Source organism: Dioscorea cayenensis, chromosome 15, assembly GCF_009730915.1.
Source record: "Dioscorea cayenensis subsp. rotundata cultivar TDr96_F1 chromosome 15, TDr96_F1_v2_PseudoChromosome.rev07_lg8_w22 25.fasta, whole genome shotgun sequence".
Taxonomy (NCBI): Eukaryota; Viridiplantae; Streptophyta; class Magnoliopsida; order Dioscoreales; family Dioscoreaceae; genus Dioscorea; species Dioscorea cayenensis.
In genome coordinates this window covers 18,030,301-18,049,399 of record NC_052485.1, presented here as the reverse complement: position 1 = coordinate 18,049,399, position 19,099 = coordinate 18,030,301, and the positions used below count along the sequence as shown (strand labels likewise).

At 33.2% G+C, this 19,099-nt stretch overlaps 1 protein-coding gene across 1 annotated transcript; it reads left to right on the top strand.

Moving 5' to 3' along the window:
- The first annotated feature begins 5,992 nt into the window (after positions 1-5,992).
- On the top strand, positions 5,993-10,925 carry LOC120277976 (proteasome subunit beta type-7-A-like). Its single transcript, XM_039284852.1, has 9 exons — positions 5,993-6,095; positions 6,701-6,845; positions 7,227-7,368; positions 7,520-7,616; positions 7,707-7,776; positions 7,873-7,977; positions 10,207-10,305; positions 10,396-10,486; positions 10,604-10,925. Exons 2-9 carry the CDS (start codon positions 6,702-6,704, stop codon positions 10,684-10,686), a joined length of 831 nt encoding a protein of 276 aa, XP_039140786.1. The 5' UTR covers positions 5,993-6,095; position 6,701; the 3' UTR covers positions 10,687-10,925.
- The last annotated feature ends 8,174 nt before the right edge of the window (positions 10,926-19,099 follow it).

The following is a 19,099-nucleotide window of genomic DNA, read 5'->3' as shown; positions in this document are numbered from 1 at the left end:
TACTAGTTGAGGGAGTCGATTTCCCGACATCTAATATAGACACCCAGGAGGATGGAGATGCATTGGATGATTCGATGCCAAAGTTTGTGAGAAATCTCAAGGTTCTAATGCTAGGGCTACAAGAAGAAATTGTGACGGTGGGCACTGTGCTTTCCAAGGGGACTAAAAGGAGCGAGCGTCAAAAGATACAGTCATCCAAGTGGAAGGTGGATGCAAGTTTCCTTGTTGAACCGCCATGGTCGGCTAAAAAGAAGGTAGAATGTGGGGACGCTACAGAAGCATCCGATGGTACAAGATCGAAGATAGAAGTTTCCATGTGTGCCTTCCAATACAATTTGGAGTTCATTGGACCTTATTCTAAGGGGCTAGTGGGGCACCCACGAGTGAGGAGGTTTAGGACCAGATCGTGGGCTAGTTTTATTTTATTTGATGGGGTTGGAAGATGCCCGTTGTTCCTCTCATTTTGCTTTCTGTTTGCGCGTTCCACAGCTAGTGGATGGTGTTTTGTTCAGTTTTGTCTCTGCTCGCTGGCAGAGAGTTGTTGTGGCCTCTGGTTCTTTCTATTAAATGTGGTTTATCCACCTTTTCGAGAAAAAAAAGTAAAAGATTGACGGTATTAGAAAAAAATATTATATGGATATTATAAGTATTTAAAATTTGTTGAGGAGTTTATTCATTCAACTAAATTTAATGTTTTTTTTAGAAAAAAATAGATAAACCACTTTCATTCTAAATAGAAGTGATTAAAAAATAAAAAATAAGATTTTTATAAAATGTTTAATCCCTAAAATGGTCCCAATAATTTTCTCTTTCTTCCCTTTTGTCTCTACACTTGAAATTCTGCTTTTTTTTTTCCATCCCTACACTTTTAAAAGGGGCCACCGGTTAAGTTAGTTGATCTTTTTTTTCTAGAATAAAAAATTAATAAATAATTAGAAAAATAAATAAAATAATGATAATAAATTATTGCCTAAGTTTTGGATTTGAATTGGATCTGATTCTGAATTCGAAACTTAAGTTCCCCTCTATTACTTTATTTTCTTTCTCTCCCGCACCCTCATTGGCTACTCACTCTCAGCCACCGTCTCAACCACCACCATCCTCTGTTGCCGCCACCATCACCTCCTCCTTCGTCACTGTTTTATGATGACATTCATATGCAAGGGTAGCATGCCTACAGACAACTATAAAGCAGCTCTCGAAATCTCAATGGCTAAGTAGCCGATTTACCTAGGGTTTTGTAGAAAATTACCAAATCATGTTGATTTCATCCATCGGAAGCAAAAACCTAATTTTGTTCTCAATTTTTAAAATATATTGTAAATCCTGAAAGTTTTCATAGAAATGTTTGATGTTTTGTAACTTTTGGTCATAATACTTTTGTGTAATTTAACTATTGATGCAGCAGTAAAGAAATAAGTCATGTGGAAATTTCTTGGATATATGTGTTTGATGACCTACTTATTTGTTGAAGAATCAATGATGGTGTAAGGCCTTGTTTGGATTGGCTTATCAAAAGAGTGCTTTTTTTTAGTTTAGTAGAAGTGCTTCTGAAAAAAAGTGCTTCTCCAGAGTAAGTTAAGCACTTTTTTGTATTTTCTGTTTGGATTAGTTTTTATGTAAAAGTAGAAGCTATAAAAATAAGCTAAAAACAGTTTTTTTCATAAGTTGGTCATGACTAGCTTTTGAAAAAAGCTATTTTTCAGTTTTTTTTACAGCTTCTGTTTTTCAGAAAAGCTAATACAAACAACATTTTTGGAACCCAGAAGTGCTTAACTTATAAAAAAACACTTCTGGATTTTCCAAAAGCCAATCCAAACAAGGCCAAGTATTAGTTGTTTTGATTAATGAAAAATATCATGGCCTAATCCATGCGGCATCATTTTTTATGTATTAAAATTAAAACATTTTCCATAGTGAAAACTCTAAAAGCTAAGTAATGAACAATTTTATGGAATATTTACAGGTTCAATGCTGTATGTAGCAGGTTCATAGATGTCATACCATTCTGTATTATACGTACAAATTTTGAAAACTGTGAATTGCATTGACAAATAATATGTTCCCAGTTGGCAAACAATACAATTTGTCCAAATTCAAATAGCTGACAATAGCCACAAACAATGCAAAATTGTTTTAGTATTCAGCAATCAAATATGCCCAAATTCAATGAGAAGAATTTCATAACTCCAAAAAGCAAACAGTTAAATAACTTAAAACATCATTAATCACTTAATCTTGGCAATTGTACACATAACATGTTCAACATTTTTGTTGCCCATATCTGCAAAACATAAATTTTACAGTGACATCATACCATGCAATTGACAAAAAAAAAATACAAAACATTCCATGCATAAATTTCCATATTTTACCTTTGAAGTTTGAAAACAAACCACCAAAAAAAAGGAACTACACCTGCCAACAAAAAAAACTTTTTTGCAAAACTATTTTTTTAGCTTCACAAAGCAGGATTTTGCTATCTACAGCATCTGCTATGCTACCTTGTGTTGAAAAGGTTGGGATGTCCACAGTAGTAGATGTTTGCTATCCTGATTTAGTGTTCTATGCTACATTTTCTCCCAGCCTCATGTTTCTTAGTTCTTGATTAGCAAAACCAACATAAGACACATATGAGTAATCAAAGCACAATAACTATTGTGCAAATGCTAGTTTACAATAACAATATTAAAACACCTATAGTTCACTGCTAGTAATGAATGAAGATCTATGCATTACTTTTCTTCCAACAATTTATTACCACTATAAGTTTGCATCATATGAGATAATTGGTTTCATAATTTGCAACCTAAACATTTAATCAAATTCAAAGTGAATAGATGATTAGTTAATCAATTAAGAAGTATCTCTTACGTTGAAGGTGCCCATTGGGCCATATGATGCAAACCAGCATATCACTGATGAGTGCTCACCCAAGACCATCCCTAATTATAGATCACATTTGAATAAACCAATCCCAGCTTTAAGTTGTCTCTTTTTCAACAAAAACCCAGGCAATGGAGAACATCTGGTTGTTCCCATCCCTCTCCATTGCCATTAGAATCTATCTCTTCATGAAGCCTTTCAAGAAACAACCATCAAGGCCTATAATTCTCCTACAATTAGCACAAAAACCTTCTTTAATTGCTAACAAGAAAATGTATATCCTCTTGGAGACAAGGAATTCCATACTATTCTTTCTTTCAGCCATAATAAAAACAGTGCTCCTAAGATTTGCTTTTTTCAACTCTAGAACATAGTTGTTTAGCACTATGATAAATCAAGTAATTCAAGTATTATAATGAATGCCTAATTAAAAACATGGTTTCTATATCTCAATGGATGATGTACTCAAACAAAAGATGGATGCCTTAATTTAAGTATTAATCATTTTTTGTCAAAAGAAAGCAATTCAAATATTCTAATGAAGGACTAATTAAGAACATGGTTTCTACATCATAATGCTTAATGTACTCAAGAAAAAGATGGATGACTTAATTTAAGTATTAATCATTTTTTGCCAAAAGCAAGTAATTCAGATATTCTAATGAAGGACTAATTAAGACATGGTTTCTGTGTCTCAATGCCAATGTACTCAAGCAAAAGATGGATGTCTTAATTTAAGTATAAATCATCATTACCAAAAACAAGTAATTAAAGTGTAAGAAAATCAAGCGGAAATGAAGACACAAACTAATCTCATGCTATTGTTGCACATCATTCTCTCAAGTTCACAAAGATACACACTCATATATACATTGATCACTAGTGATTAACAATTTATAAATACATCTATGACTCAATTCTTCATGTATTAATTCAACCAGAACATGACAACCTTAATTCAAGTATTACTCATATATGCTAAAAACAATTAATTTAGACATTAGAAAATCAGGCATGAATGAAAACACAAAATAATCTTATGCAAGTCCTCCCTTTTTTTACCATTTCCCTTTTTCTTAAATGACAATCTGTCTCATACCATATTCCCAAGTTCACGGTCGTGGCCTACTAATTATATGTGTGTAAGATTAACATTCATTACAAGATGGAAGTTCACTTTCATTACAATAATGCTTGACAAATGTATTTAATTAAAAATTTATATTAAATTCAATAGAAAAGCAAAGTATGGTTGGTTTTTAAGTAATTTAGTTGGCTTTTAAGTAATTTGTTACTGACTTAGGTATGGCCATATTAAAAATTCATCATTTTGTGTTTTGCTTAAGTATGCAATCAGTGCTCATAAAATGGTCTCCGATAAGAAGAGAATTAACCTTTCTATGCTAGGACACATCAATGAATGGAGAAATAACAAAAAGGGTAGAAGGCATATGCCAAAGAAAGCATTTCAGAAATATTTCTCCATAAAACCTACACAACTCAAACTATAATTATAATTAGGAACCGTAATCTATAACATGCATATAAATTTTTGTGTTTATGGCAATGATTAAGCATTCACGGCAGAAAATGACTAACTTGAAAATAGGGAATGTACTTTGTCTAAGATTTTGAACAAGATGGGCTCCATATTTAATTACTCAAATATATGCTTTCTATCCCAATAAAGAACAAGTTCAATAAATTGAAACTAAGAAAGATGGAGAAGGTATTACCAAGACAAACCCTAAAATGTATTTCATATGTACACACTAAAAAAGCCATAATATGTTCAATATCAAACTCAAAAGTAAAGAATTGAAACTTAATGGTAAATAATCAACCTGACCTTGCTGATGCACACTAAAGTCCACTAAGGTAGATTCCTAGGCCAAGCTTTATGATGCCCCCGTGGCGCAAGAGAATGGTGGAGAAGGAGGGAATGCTGGTTGTTGATGAAGGCCAACAATGGTCGTGGTGATTGCAATGTCAGAGAGCAGTGTCTTTGATTTGAAACTACAAGGACGAAGAGGAAAGACAAGGGGAAAGAGGGCTCGAGGGATTTTCATTCTGATCTAGTATTCAGGATCTGAATATGAAATATAAAGAGATTGTTTTCACCTTTTTATTGTTTTCATTAATTTCTTTTAATAATATTTTATTCTGGAGAAAGCCACGTCATATAAAATAGATGGTAAAACTAACATCAAATAATGGGATGGATCTCTATAGCCCATATTAAAAATACAAGGATGAAAAAAAGTAAAATATCGAGTGTAAGGACCAAAATAGAAGAGAAAGAGAAGCATAGAGACTATTGTAGTGATTAAACATTTTAAAATTTAAATCCTGTGATAGTATTATGAAAATTATTATATGGATTTTTTGGTAGCTAAAATATATTAGGTAGTTTATTCTTCCGCTAAATTCAATATTTTTTTTAAAAAAAAATTGAATAAACTACACTTACTGAAAATAAAATTAGGTAAGCTTCAGCACAACGAAGTAAAACATATTAGGCTATTAAAGGTGGAAATGGATTACAACAAAGAGAACATAAAATTTAGAAGACTAACTTTACGAAATCAATACAAACAAAAACACGAACGATTAAAAAAAAAAACCTCAAAGGCCTAAGGAAATGGACTGAACCCGGTCTACTAGACTAATTCTTATTGCAGTGTCCTTCCATCATGATAAGTTGAAGCAGTGTTGTGTCTCAAGAAGTTACGGGTTTGAAAAAATAAACTTGGGCAAAGAAAATAAACTTAATGTTTTATTTAAATTAAATAAAAGAAAATAAAAACCCCACACGAATGCATCCATTGCTACTTGGGGAAGAAGAAAACTAATTTGACCCTGGCCCACGTCTCGCGGGTTTGAAACAAGAAAACGGGCTTGCATCCAATAACCCGTAAAGAAAACATATTTCCTTCGTGGCAACTCCAGAGCCTGGCACGTCATACATTAAGATTCCCTCTTCCTGATACATGGAAAATCCGACGGTCCTCAGTTCACAGATCACACAAACCCAAACGGATCGGATTTGTTTCATTTCAGCTACCAAACCCGAATCCGATATGATAGGTTTCGTTTTAAAAACACTGTTTTTTTTTTTCTCCCCTTTTTCTATCGCTCTCTCACTTCTCTCTTGCTCCTTCGAAGAATCGAAACCCTTGGCCAAGCTCTCGTCAATCTTCTCCAGATCGGTGAGGTTTCCTTTTAGTATTACACCTCTCAATCGATTCAGTGGTTGTTTTGATTCTGGTGGTGTTCTCTTTCTGTGAGATTTGTTCGCATTTTTGGAATCTTTTAGTGTCTTTTAGGGTTAGGGTTCTTGATCTCATTTGAGTTCTTGTTTTTTTGTTTTTTTAGTTTTTCTGTGGCGTGGTTTTTTATCGGATGTATGATTTTGGGTTGATCGAGTAGGTTTCTTCATCTGAGATCCTACTCTTGTATTATTAGAATGATTTCTATGTGTTTTGATGAGTATGTAGCTTCTTTTTTCTGGATTTTTTTATCAATTTTTGGTGCATTTTGTGCGATTATGATTCTTTTTATGAGAGAATTTGGCTTTTTTTTTATTAAATTCAAAATTTTTCCTCAACCCATGTGATTTGAATGTTTGATATGTGCTTTTGTTGCGTTTACTGGTCATTGAATGTTTATAATTTTATTGGGCCTGATGCCCACTTGATTGAAATTTTGTTTGGAGCTACTGTATTTGTTTGAAATGATAAATTGGGTGCTATTATGATAGTTGAATTAGATATGGGTTGTTTAGGCTGCCATAACTTTTTAGTTTGTACTGCAGAATGGCAAAAGTTGATGCAGATCTCCCGCCGAAGGGTGGGTTCAGCTTCGATTTGTGTCGGAGGAATGAAATGCTTGTGAAGAAAGGAGTCACTCTCCCAGGCTTCAGGAAGACTGGAACTACCATTGTGGGTTTGGTTTTTCAGGTAAAATTTTGAGAACTCATTGAGTGCATTCTTGGGGCTCTGGAAGCTCAAAATCATCAATTATAAGGTGAAATTATTTTTAAATTTATTTTTCAGATTTTAGATTAATTTCTGGGAGCAATGTAGTACATCTCTTATACAATTGATGCATGGTTTTTAGTTTAAGTTAATGCATTCACAAGTGAATTTATTCTTCCAAGGCCCAAATTGCTAGAATCTCTAGGTTTAGTGTCAAAGCAATGCCATGATCATATTTTAGTTAAATTTAGAATATGTTCAAATGTAAAGATCGACTCCGGTTAGAAGACAGATTGTTCACTGTTGAACCAAAGTTGCTGTCCGGCTCCTCATTGCCTCATCATTTTTTATTATTATTTATAGGATGGTGTTGTTCTTGGAGCCGATACTAGGGCAACTGAAGGACCAATAGTTGCTGATAAGAATTGTGAGAAGATTCACTATATGGCACCAAATATATATTGTTGTGGTGCAGGAACTGCTGCTGACACTGAGGCAGTAACAGGTACGATCTTTGGCTATGCAAGATGTGAATGGCGATGGTCTGGTTTGACATAGGAAAATGATTTCATTGCTTAACTTTGTAGAGGCATTTAATTTCCACTTTTCATTTCAGCAACTTCTATTGTGTTGATATATGGTTAGTTTCACCGCAGATATGGTCAGCTCTCAGCTACAGCTGCACCGCTATTCAACAGGACGAGAATCAAGGGTTGTTACTGCCCTTACCCTTTTGAAGTCTCACCTTTTCAGGTAGATGAATTAGGTTTTCATAATTATATTGGTTGGGATCATGCCAGATTCTCGTTTTAAAAATTTTTGTAAGCTTTGCTATCTGGCCAGCTATCAAGGTTACGTAAGTGCTGCACTGGTCCTTGGTGGAGTTGATGTTACAGGACCTCATCTTCATACAGTGAGTTGAAAACTTTTTGACACTTTGAAATTTGTTGTTCTATGGCATGCTGGTTTTTTATTTTCTTTTGTTTTTGGCTGAATAATTAACCTGCAGGTCTATCCTCATGGTTCCACTGATACACTTCCATTTGCAACAATGGGCTCTGGATCTCTAGCCGCGATGGCAGTATTTGAGTCAAAATACAGAGAAGGGCTTACTGTAAGTTCATTGCATTTGATTTTTAACTATTGTTATGCGATGTACATCCAAGAAGAACCTTTACTTGATTAACCCAATTTCTTTGAAGCATCAGATCTGATCTACCAAAAAAAATGTTAAACTGTACTCTGTACTATTTAATTTAATGGGTCATTCTGCTGCACAGTCTGTCACTTTCTGATTGATGTGTTGCATAATAACTTCATAGCATTTGTTCTATTTGTGTGCATCATAATATTGATCTTATTGTTTTAAAATTCTTGTTTTTTTACATTTTGTTTATCTTCCTGAATTATTTTGATGTGTAGGAAATCTATTGAGTGTGTAACGCTTGAATACTTGCCACTGCCAGTGTTGTAAAGTGAATTCATTTCTGGACCAGTTCTTCTGGTTTTAAGAAGTCATATAGGGTAGATTACTTATGAACAAAGGGGCTCAACAAAACACTTAAGTAGTCCTATGAGGCTAAACCATGTTCTTGGTCTTTTTTTCAATTAGGACAGTTAAATTATTAAATAATTGTTAGAATGTAAATGCTGGTTGAATCAGTTCTTCTTATTATCTTGTTTCTCTTTCCTGTTCTCCAGCTGCTAGTATTAGCTTATGACAAATCTACCTTTCCAAGTTTTGCTTGGTGTATCACCATGTTTGTATGGAAGTTATTAAACCTTTTGGCATGAGTAGTCACGTATTTTTCAGGCAATGTTGTCAATCCAATGAATGTCTAGTAAATTGCAACCTGCACCTATTTATTAGAATGCATGTTGCATCTATGGCGTGAGCCTTGAAGACGGGTAAATTTACTCAAATATAGTCAGATTCTTTGGCAGAGCAATTTTCTACACCCTTTTTACCATATTTGATAGTTACAATAGTGGTAACAAAATAGCATTGTAACTGCTCATAGATGAAAATAAGCAGCTGATATATGGAAGCAGTTTATGTATGTCTAATGAGCAAACTTAAGCTGTGTACTGTATGTAGATGCTCAGTTGTCTATTAGTTCACTAGTTTACTTCGCATAACTTCCTGGACTGTTGTTTTTAGTCCAGTAACTTGAGCCTCGTAGCACTTTAGACGATGTAAGATTCCTCACCAATTGCTAGTTGTAGGGAATTTAGTTCTATTAAGATGCCCCTCTCTTCTAAAATAGGTCATGTCCTTAACCTGTTATGCTTCTGAAATTAATCCTCTGCACCTTGTGATTGATCTTCATTTATTTTTTGTTAATTCATATGATTAGTCATCTCATTTCTTTTTCTAGTTGGAATTTGCATTGTTTGCCTGAGAGCAATTTTGCTTGACCTTTTCTTTTATACTATCATAATTCATTCAAGTGAAAAAAATATATTAGGGCCATGGTTACATTCCCCGTGTCATTATTCTTGATAGAAACAACATAGGCCTTAGGCTAGTCCCTTGCCGCTATGAGGTCTGGCATGCAGATGACTCATGAGTCATGACTGTATTCCAAAGCATGCAAGTTACTAGCAGGAGAACCATGCAAATCCAACAATTAATTACAACATTATGGATCTAATAACATTAATGACATAACAATTTGATTCTATCCTTCATTTAAGTTGCCTCTTGAATTGGGGTTGTGTTTGGATGCTTGCAGAACCATAGAGACAGGTATATCAAGTGATTGGAAACCTGAATTTGTGTTTATTTTGTTTAGTTGGAGGGATGAGGGATGGAAAATTAACTCAATAGAGGCATTATGACATCTGTCTGTCAAGATCCAAGGGTTTAGAATGGACCTAATCCCATCCATCTGCACATCATGGAACCAAACAATTAAGAACAACCTGTCAACCACCACTGTATTCCAACCAATCCCTGTAAATCCTGGTATTCAAACACTACCTGTGTGATTTCTTGTGATTTTCTTAAATGGGCTGTGTAGTGAAAGAGAAATGCAATATTTGAATTTTTCCAGAATTCTACCTAGAGGAACAAGTTTTGTTGTTTGCATCTTTGGGCAACTAGGATATGATTTCGTTCCCTATAAAATAATACCTCTCATTTTTATTAAATTTCAAAGAACAAACATTTGAACATTATTGATTTACACAACATTTACCTAGATCTTCAAGCATTATTAACTTTGTTTGTGGGTACTGTGGTCAGTTACTAGAGGAACACTGCTTCTGGTTTACAGGACTGCTTTTGCTACTGTGTTAGCAATAGATAGACACTGAAAAATATATATTTATATTTTCCCAGAGAGAGGAGGGAATAAACCTGGTGGCTGAGGCAATATGCTCCGGCATATTCAATGATTTAGGCAGTGGCAGCAATGTTGATGTTTGTGTGATAACAAAGGTATGTGTACCACTGACTTACCATGTTTTTTTTGCCTCTTAATACTCCTTTATATTTTTTATTCATGCCTGTGGTTTGTTTACAAAAAAGGGCAAAACCGAGTATTTGAGGAATCATCTTTTACCAAATCCAAGGACCTATGTGAGTTCAAAAGGCTACTCATTTGTCAAGGGGCACACTGGTAAGTAGCTTTACAGGAATCATTTGTGTTTGTTCTACTGAAAGTGATTGTGTTATTAAGATGTTTCAGTGATAAGCTGATTTATATATGATGCAAATTATACAATCACAATTGCAGAGGTTCTGTCCACCAAGATCATTCCACTGACAGAGAAGGAGAAGGTGGAAGTAGCAGCAGAAGGTGATGCCATGGAAGAGTGAGGAAATCTCTGTATGGAAAAGCAGCCAGGCCGGTTGGTTCTTACACTTCTCAACTTGAAAAAACTGTCGAATTTAGAATTTCATCATTCCTGTCTTGTTACATCTCAAACAAGCTCCGAAAGAACATCATATTATTGATTTAAGGTCTCTGATCTGTGTGACTTGGCCATCTATTCTGTTTTGAGATGCTAAAAATTGATTTCTTTGAGGAATTATAATGAGTGTTTTTATTGGTTTTATGCTGTTTAATGACACTGGTAGGTTGTGCAGAAATCCTGTCTGCAAAATTTCAGAAGCATAATGTTACTTTAAGTATCTATCTTGTTAGTCTAGACTTGTTGTATTTTTGGTGTTTGAATATGAGTACCAAGGCTTGACTTAATCCATATCAAATTGGTGCAATACTGATAATTATCCTCTTTATGTCTAAAGAAATGTAATCACTGTTTGCCAGGTGTAAGTTTTTGAAATTTTTTTTACAATTAAGGAGAGTAACTTAACACTTAACAGGTCATGTTCTAGCGAGTTTCTGAAATCCATAGTATCCTTTTTATTTTATTTTGCTTTATTTTTTCTCATTTGGCACCAAATATTTTTTTTTTTTTGCAAAACAAGGGCGAAAGTGAGATTTCAAACCTTGTTTTCTTTTTTTTTTTTCCTAGGAAATATCTTATAGGGCACATTTTAATTTTATTTACCCCTACGGTGACTTCTATATTTTAAGTTGGATTGTAATATTTTTGAAAATTTCATGTATATATATATAATTTTTAAATTTTTATGAGATGCATCATTTAATAATATACATAAATTACCACCTCTATGATAGGATAGTAGTAACTCAATTTTTTTTTATTTTTAAATAAGCTATTATTTGCAGTTCAATTTTTTTATAATAATGGATGAGGATTGTGTTTTATCCATATTTATCAAAAATAAAAAAAATTATAAACATAAATTACTCTTGTAATGAAGATATCACTTGTTTTATTATTAAAAAATATCTGTATATCGTGTATCTTAATTTAAATTAAAACCATAAAAATTATTTTAAAGATTAAAATTAATTAAAAAAGAGGCTATGAAGTATTTCTTCAAAAATACAAAGGCAATAAAAAAACAATTTCATTTTTTTTCAAGGGATGGTAAGTAAAAGAAAAAAAAGCCTTAATATAACGAAAGATTATAATTTGAATTTAAAAGTATCTCAACAATTTTTTTTTTTTACAAATTTATATAAATAAATAAATAAATAAATAGATTTATACAAAACAGTTGTTAATGCTTAAAGAATACTTATTAATTTAAAATATAATTTACGTTTTGTTTATAGAGGAAAAAAAAGGAGTTTTAATTTGAATAAAATTTCAATCATTATCTTTACTTTCATAAAAATTAAATTTGAGTTTAAATAAAATTCAATGGATAGGGTTTATGGAGAAATTTTTTTTGAGTTTCAAATAAAATTTGATTGAATAATTATAAAAAATAATAAATAAATAAATAATAAAATATAAATATATGAAAAAAAAGATGTGCATCGGATGAAGGGTAAGGATTAAATACTTCAAAATTTTAAAATCAAATTTCAAATTTTAAACTGGAAATGAACAAAATATCCCTCCAAAGTTTATGTATTCACAAAAAAACCCCAAAAGATCCTTCTTTTTTCTGACAGGTTATTTTTCAGACCTTTCTGACATAAAGGTGATTGACGTTGACATAAAGGTAACATATATTAACTGGGTTGACTCTCAGTTTTTAAGCGAAAATACCAAATTTTAAGCGGAAACCCATAATTTTAAGCGGAAAAGTCAAATTTTAAACGCAAACATGTTATATGTTAAGTGAAAACTTATGTAGTTAAGCAAAAACACCAAATTTTAAGCGGAAACTAATAATTTTAAGCGGGAAGTACATGTTGTAAAATAGAATAAACTAACAGAGTAAGCTGCATTAATTGAAAAGTACACTGTCAGAATTGAAAAATAAGCTGTCAAAAAAAGGAGGAACTGTCTGGCAAATTCAAATGTCAGAGGGTCTGTCTGTGATGTTTTGAAACTTTCAGGAACTAAAAAATAATTTTCCTAATTTTAAATCTCGGATATTGGGAACAACAAAATAAAAAAAGTCAGAGGAAATGGATTAAAAAAAAATCATAAACACATTGACATGCATAAGTAAGAGGTTCTTTTTTGATGGTGGGACCCGGGGAAGGGAATTGGTTTTGATGCTAGCTATGCATGAAGAGGAAGTTAACGTTGATCAGGCTATCCAAAGTTGTGATGTGGATGTTTATGGTTGATGGAGTATGGATCCAGGTAGTGGAGGGTTCAGTGCTGCCGTCCTTGCCGTCTAGATCTAATGAGTCGTCCATGGATGGAGCTTGAAGAAAAGAGAGAGAGGGAGAGACTAGCTTGATATGATAAACATGCTTTTCCTTTCATGCATAGCTAGCATCAAAACCAATTCCCTTGCCCCGGATCCCACCATCAAAAGAGAACCTCTTATCCATGCATGCCAATTAGGGATGTAAGTGGGGCGGGGCGGGGAATGGGATCCTCGTCCCCATCCCCGCTTCCCACTGGGCGGGATTCCCCGCCTCCAAATTCCAGCGGGGGAGAAATTATCCCCACTCACTCCCCCGCGGGGTCGGGAATCCCCGCCCCCCGCCAATTTTTTTTATTACATAAAATTCTAATAATATTATATATCAATATATATATATATATATATATATATATATATTAAAGTAGAAAACCTATTTGACACTTGTCAATTTCTCATAGAAATTTTACCAATATTATTTTAATAATATTAAAATATTTATAACATATTATATTTTTGAAGTTGATAAATAGCTTATTTTATCTAATCTTAATTTTACCTTAATTTCTATAGAAAATAAAAAAAATTTCATATAAATATTCGTACATCACACGGGAGTAATACTAGTATTACTTAAAGTGTAAAAGTCTAAAACATTATTAATAAATACTAGAAATATATTTTTTTTGAAACCCACATATTTGGTCCTTATAATCTTATATTCATATTGAATTATTTTAAAAAAATAAATAACTAACAAGAGGAATTTCGTGCTTCTATCCTCCCTATCTCCTGATCGAGCTTGTGTATGAGTTATTTTCAATATATATATATATAATATTATATTATTAAAAATGAGGGAATCCCCGCGGGGCGGGGAATGCCGCCCCCGCCCCCGCCCGAGGCAGGGAGGGGTTTTCCCCGTTCCTCGCGGGGTTATTTCGAAGAATCCCTGCCTCATCGGGACGGGTCCCCACGGGGAACAGGGATTCTCCGTCCCATTTACATCCCTAATGCCAATGTGTTGATGATATCCCAACCGGTCCAACCATCCAAAGAGATGGTCCATTTATGAGCCTTCTTCTTCTTTTTTGTCTTTCTTCTTCTTTTTTTTTTTTCCATTTCTTTTTAATCCATTTTCCCTGATTATTTTTGTTTTGTTGCCTAATATCCGTGATTTGAAATTTGAATTTTGATTTTAAAATTTTGAATTACTTAATCCTTACCCCTCATCCGGTGCACATCCTTGTTTTCATATTTTTTATTTTTTATTTTTTTATTATTTATTTATTATTATTATTATTTTATTATTATTCAATCAAATTTTATTTGAAACTCAAAAAAAAAAATTCCCAAGCATGGATAAGCCCTAAAATTTGTATATATCTGGATCATTATCTATCAAATTTTATTTAAACTCAAATTTAATTTTTATCCCAATAGAGATAATTATTGAAATTTTATTCAAATTAAAACTCCCTTTTTTCTATATAAACAAAGTGCCCCCTCGTAGTTTCCTCAAGCATGCTTGTTTATGTTTATTCTCCCTTTTGTTTTTTAAGATTTGTATGCATGTAATACCACAAACCTTAGCTTCACCTTTTTTAATTGCATCTTGAACATCATGTGTATATATTTTATTATTTTACACTTAAAGCATCTTGGGTGCCACGTCTTTTCTCTAATTTGCCATGCCTTTTAACTTTCTTGTTATTTTTTCCTTCTTTTTTCTTCTTTTTTTTCATGAACGTCATATCTTTTATTTTTCTTATTTTATTATTATTTTTTAATTTTCCTTCATCCGTGAATACTATACCCTTTTTTCTTTATTTTATTATTATTATTTTTTCTTTTTCTTCATCCGTGAATACCATGCTTTTTTCCCCTTATTTTTTTCCTTAAAAAAATGCCTCTTTTCCTTCCTTTTTTATTTTATTATTATTATTTTTTCCCTGTGCAGTGCCTGAAAATCATTTTATTATTATTTTTTTTGGCATCCGAACACCATCTTCATATCTCTTTCTTTTTTTATTTTTATTTTTATTTTTTCATCCAAACACCATATCATTTTTTTTTAGCTAATTTTTTTTTCATAATACAATAATTTGTTAATTTTTATTTTATTATTATTTTTATTTATATTTTATTTATAACTTTTCCAATGGCTCCCACCACAAAAGACAAACTAATAGAGTTTTTTTTTCAAACAAAATAAAGCTCCATATGGAATATCAATTCCGAGACATTATCCCATCGATTACAAAAACTCAGGAAGACCAATCCACTATTTGGGAAGTGATTTCAACGAGTGGATCAATATACCAACCGCCTTCTGTGATATAGGTGTATTAACACCTAATTATTTTCACAAGGGAAGAGCGTAGCAGGTTATATTATTGAACAATCCACTCCGTCAGATCTCAATTTAGTTCACTTGGCCATCGGGTAAACATCGATCCCGCAACTGACCTATGGACTGGGAGGACCCTTTTCATTAGTATACTCCCTACCCACCCGTGTATAAAACATGGGCTTCTTTAGTGATGAAGAGATCATCTGAAACACCAGGCATTCTTGGGGTTGTCCCAATATCAACAAGGGCATACGTATTTGATTCATCAGTTGTGGGAAATATTACTGAAACATGGTATTCGAGGACCAACACATTTGTGACTCCTTTTAGAGAGATTGGAGTTTCTCTATGGGACCTCAGGTGCATCGGAGGCTTACTAGGAGAATTTTATGAAGAGTATGTCCTTCCAAACCACATGCTCTATTCCAAAGAGGCATATCCCTCTGTTTTGAAAAACTTGTTCAACATCTACCAATGGATTAGTGACGCTACGTCAACAAAAACAAGCAAAGTTACTCATGTTCAATGGGTAAATTTTTTCTTCAGGGATCAACACAAGAAAATGAAACTCGCAATAGATGATAATGCTCATCCTGCTCCTCAAGTTTCAGAAGAGTGCAGACTAGCTGCCTTCCTATTCATATGGCTTTGTCGTTTTGTCTTGCCTTGTAGAAGTTCTTTCATTCGTCCTGAAGTATTTGTAATGGTAGCTAAACTAGCCAAAGGGACAAGGCTATCTCTAGCCCCAACTATGTTGGCATGTATCTATACCAACCTAGATATCAAATCTTTACAGCGTAAAGGGTCATCCAACACTTCTGTTCCTTTCCCATGTTATTACTTATGGTTCAATCGAATCCCACTTTCCATGAACCTACTCTCGTATGTCGGCACCAAGTGACAGCCTCAGAAATACTTCAAGATGAATGAAAGAACTTCTACAAGGCAGGACGAAACGACAAAGCCATATACATAGGAAGGCAGCCAGGCTGCACTCTTTTGAAACTTGAGGAGCAGGATGAGCATTATCATCTACTATGAGTTTCATTTTCTTGTGTTGATTCTTAAGGAAAAAATTTGCCCATTGAACATGAGTAACTTTGCTTGTTTTTGTTGAAGTAGCGTCACTAATCCACTGGTAGATGTTGAACAAGTTTTTCAAAACAGAGGGATATGCCTCTTTGGAATAGAGCATGTGGTTTGGAGGGACATACTCTTCATAAAATTCTCCTAGTAAGCCTCCGATGCACCTGAGGTCCCATAGAGAAACTCCAATCTCTCCAAAAGGAGTCACAAATGTGTTGGTCCTCAAATACCATGTTTCAGTAATACTATTCACAACTGATGAATCGAATCTGTATGTCCCTATTAATATTGCGATAACACCAAGAATGCCTGCCCTTTTAAGTGTTTCAAATGATCTCTTCATCACTAAAGAAGCTCATGTTTTGTACACTGGTGGGTATGGAGTATAGTAATGGAAAGGGGTCCTCTCCAAGTCCATAGGTTAGCTGCAGGATCGATGTTTACCCGATGGCCAAGTGTACTAAATTGATATCTGACAGAGTGGATCCGTATGAGTTCAGTAATATAACCTGTTGCGCCCTTCCCTTGTGAAAATAACTAGGTGTTAATTCACCTATATCACGGAAGGCGGTTGGTATATTGGTCCACTCGTTGAAGTCACTTCCCAAATAGCGGATTGGTCTTCCTAAGTTTTTGGAATTAATGGGATAATGTCTCGGAATTGATATCCCATCTAGAGTATTATCTTGATCATCATACGGTTTGAAAAAAAACTCTATTAGCTTGTTTTTTTGTGGTGGGAGCCATTGGAAAAACTATAAAAAAATATAATAAAAAACATATAAATAAAAAATAATAAAAAAACAAAAAAATGAATAAATTATTGTATTATGAAAAAGAATTGGCTGCAAAAATTGATATGATGTTCGGATGCAAAAAAAAGAAGAAAAAAAAAAGAGATATGAAGATGGTGTTCGGATACCAAAAAAATAATAATAATAAAATATATATAAAGAAGATGACTTTCAGGCACCCAAATGAAAAAATAATGATAATAAAATAAAGAAGTAAGAAGGAAAAAAATAAGGGAAAAAAACATGGTACTCACGGATGAAGGGAAAAAATATATATATAATAATAAAATAAAGAAAAAGGGCATAGTATTCACGGATGAAGAAAAAGAAAAAAAAAATAATAATAAAATAAAGAAAAAAAGGAAAATAAAGGGCATGCCATTCACAGAAAAAAAGAAAGGAAAAAAATAATAAGAAAGTCAAAGGCATGACATTCAAGATTCAAAAAGCAACAAAACAAACAAGGAAAATGGGATGTCCCATGTGCATGAAGAAAAAAATAATAATAATCACGGAAAAAACGTGGCACTCAAGATGCTTGAAGGGAAAAATAATGAAATATACATACATATGTTCAAGATGCAATTAAAAAAAAGGTGAAGCTAGGGTTTGTGGTGTTGCAAAATACATGCATATAAATCTTCAAAAAAAAAAAAAAGAAAGAGAATAAACATAAATAACAGAGTTTAAATTCTTACCTTGATGTTGGGATGAAGACTAAAGACTCTACGGTTTGAGAATACTCGTGTCTTCCTCTCTTTATCACTCATCGTATTCTCTCCGTCTCTCTCTCCGAGAATCTATGAAGAGAACCGGTGTGGTGATGACTGTGGAGTTGTCGGCGACCTTGCTTGCTACCTCAACATGCTCCTCCTTGTCGACACCTCTTTGCATGCATGTAGGTTAGCACATATGCATGCTATTCATGTTTGCGATTCATCAATGCAAAGACTCTACAACTTGAAATCCAAAATCAAATCTAAGATGAAAACTTAAAATGTCCGAGACTCAAGTTTTAAACAAATCAACAAATGAGTCCACAACCTTAAGGCTAAAGTGTTGAAAAGTTCACAAGTTGCAAAAAAAAACTTTACAAACATGAAAGTCGAAGCTTATGAAAAATCAAATCATGTTCCAAACAAAAAAATGCAAAATCAAATATCCAAGATTTAAACGAATCAACAAATGAGCTCAACAACCTCAAGGTGAGAGTAGTGAAGAGTTCACAAGTTGAAAAAAAGTTTCACAAGTATGAAAACCGAAGCTTATGAAAAGACAAATGAAGTTCTAAATCAAGTCTAAAACACAAATTCAAATATCCAAGACACAAGTTCACAAGTTTCTAAACAATGTTCAAGATGTATATTTTAACCGTTGACGAAGATCAAAAGTTAACAAAGTTAAAACACGTTTTTCGGCGAAATAGTCGAAAGGAGATAAAAGGCTACAATCATTGTTGCGTCAAGATGATTAAATTTCAAACTTCTTGTACTTTCAATGAAGTCAATGAATTCATGTTTATTGAAATGAATAAAATTTATTTGTCACAATTTGTTTTCCCGTTCACACTTATTTCTTAATCGGAAGTTCCTGCGACCATATCCAGAGTAATTAACATTAGGGGCTTACCCCTAATGGAAGTCATGAACTCACAATCCCTTGAAGTCTATAAAAAATTAAAATTTGATTTGTGATCCATGATTTTTAACCAGTCAATCTTAATTAAAAGCCAGGTAAAAAACCCACAAGTTTCTTTAATATTTTTTAAATAACATTAATTGGTTTCATTTAAAAATTCCCTCCCAAAAACCCATTCAAACATCCCAAAAGACCCAAACATAACCAGCTATAT

Excerpts from the sequence above, each read along its gene's own strand:
- LOC120277976 (XM_039284852.1), top strand. The coding sequence starts at position 6,702 with ATGGCAAAAGTTGATGCAGATCTCCCGCCGAAGGGTGGGTTCAGCTTC. Across the intron at positions 7,617-7,706 it reads TTGAAGTCTCACCTTTTCAG|CTATCAAGGTTACGTAAGTG; the intron begins GTAGATGAATTA and ends CTATCTGGCCAG. Across the intron at positions 10,306-10,395 it reads ATGTTTGTGTGATAACAAAG|GGCAAAACCGAGTATTTGAG; the intron begins GTATGTGTACCA and ends TTTACAAAAAAG.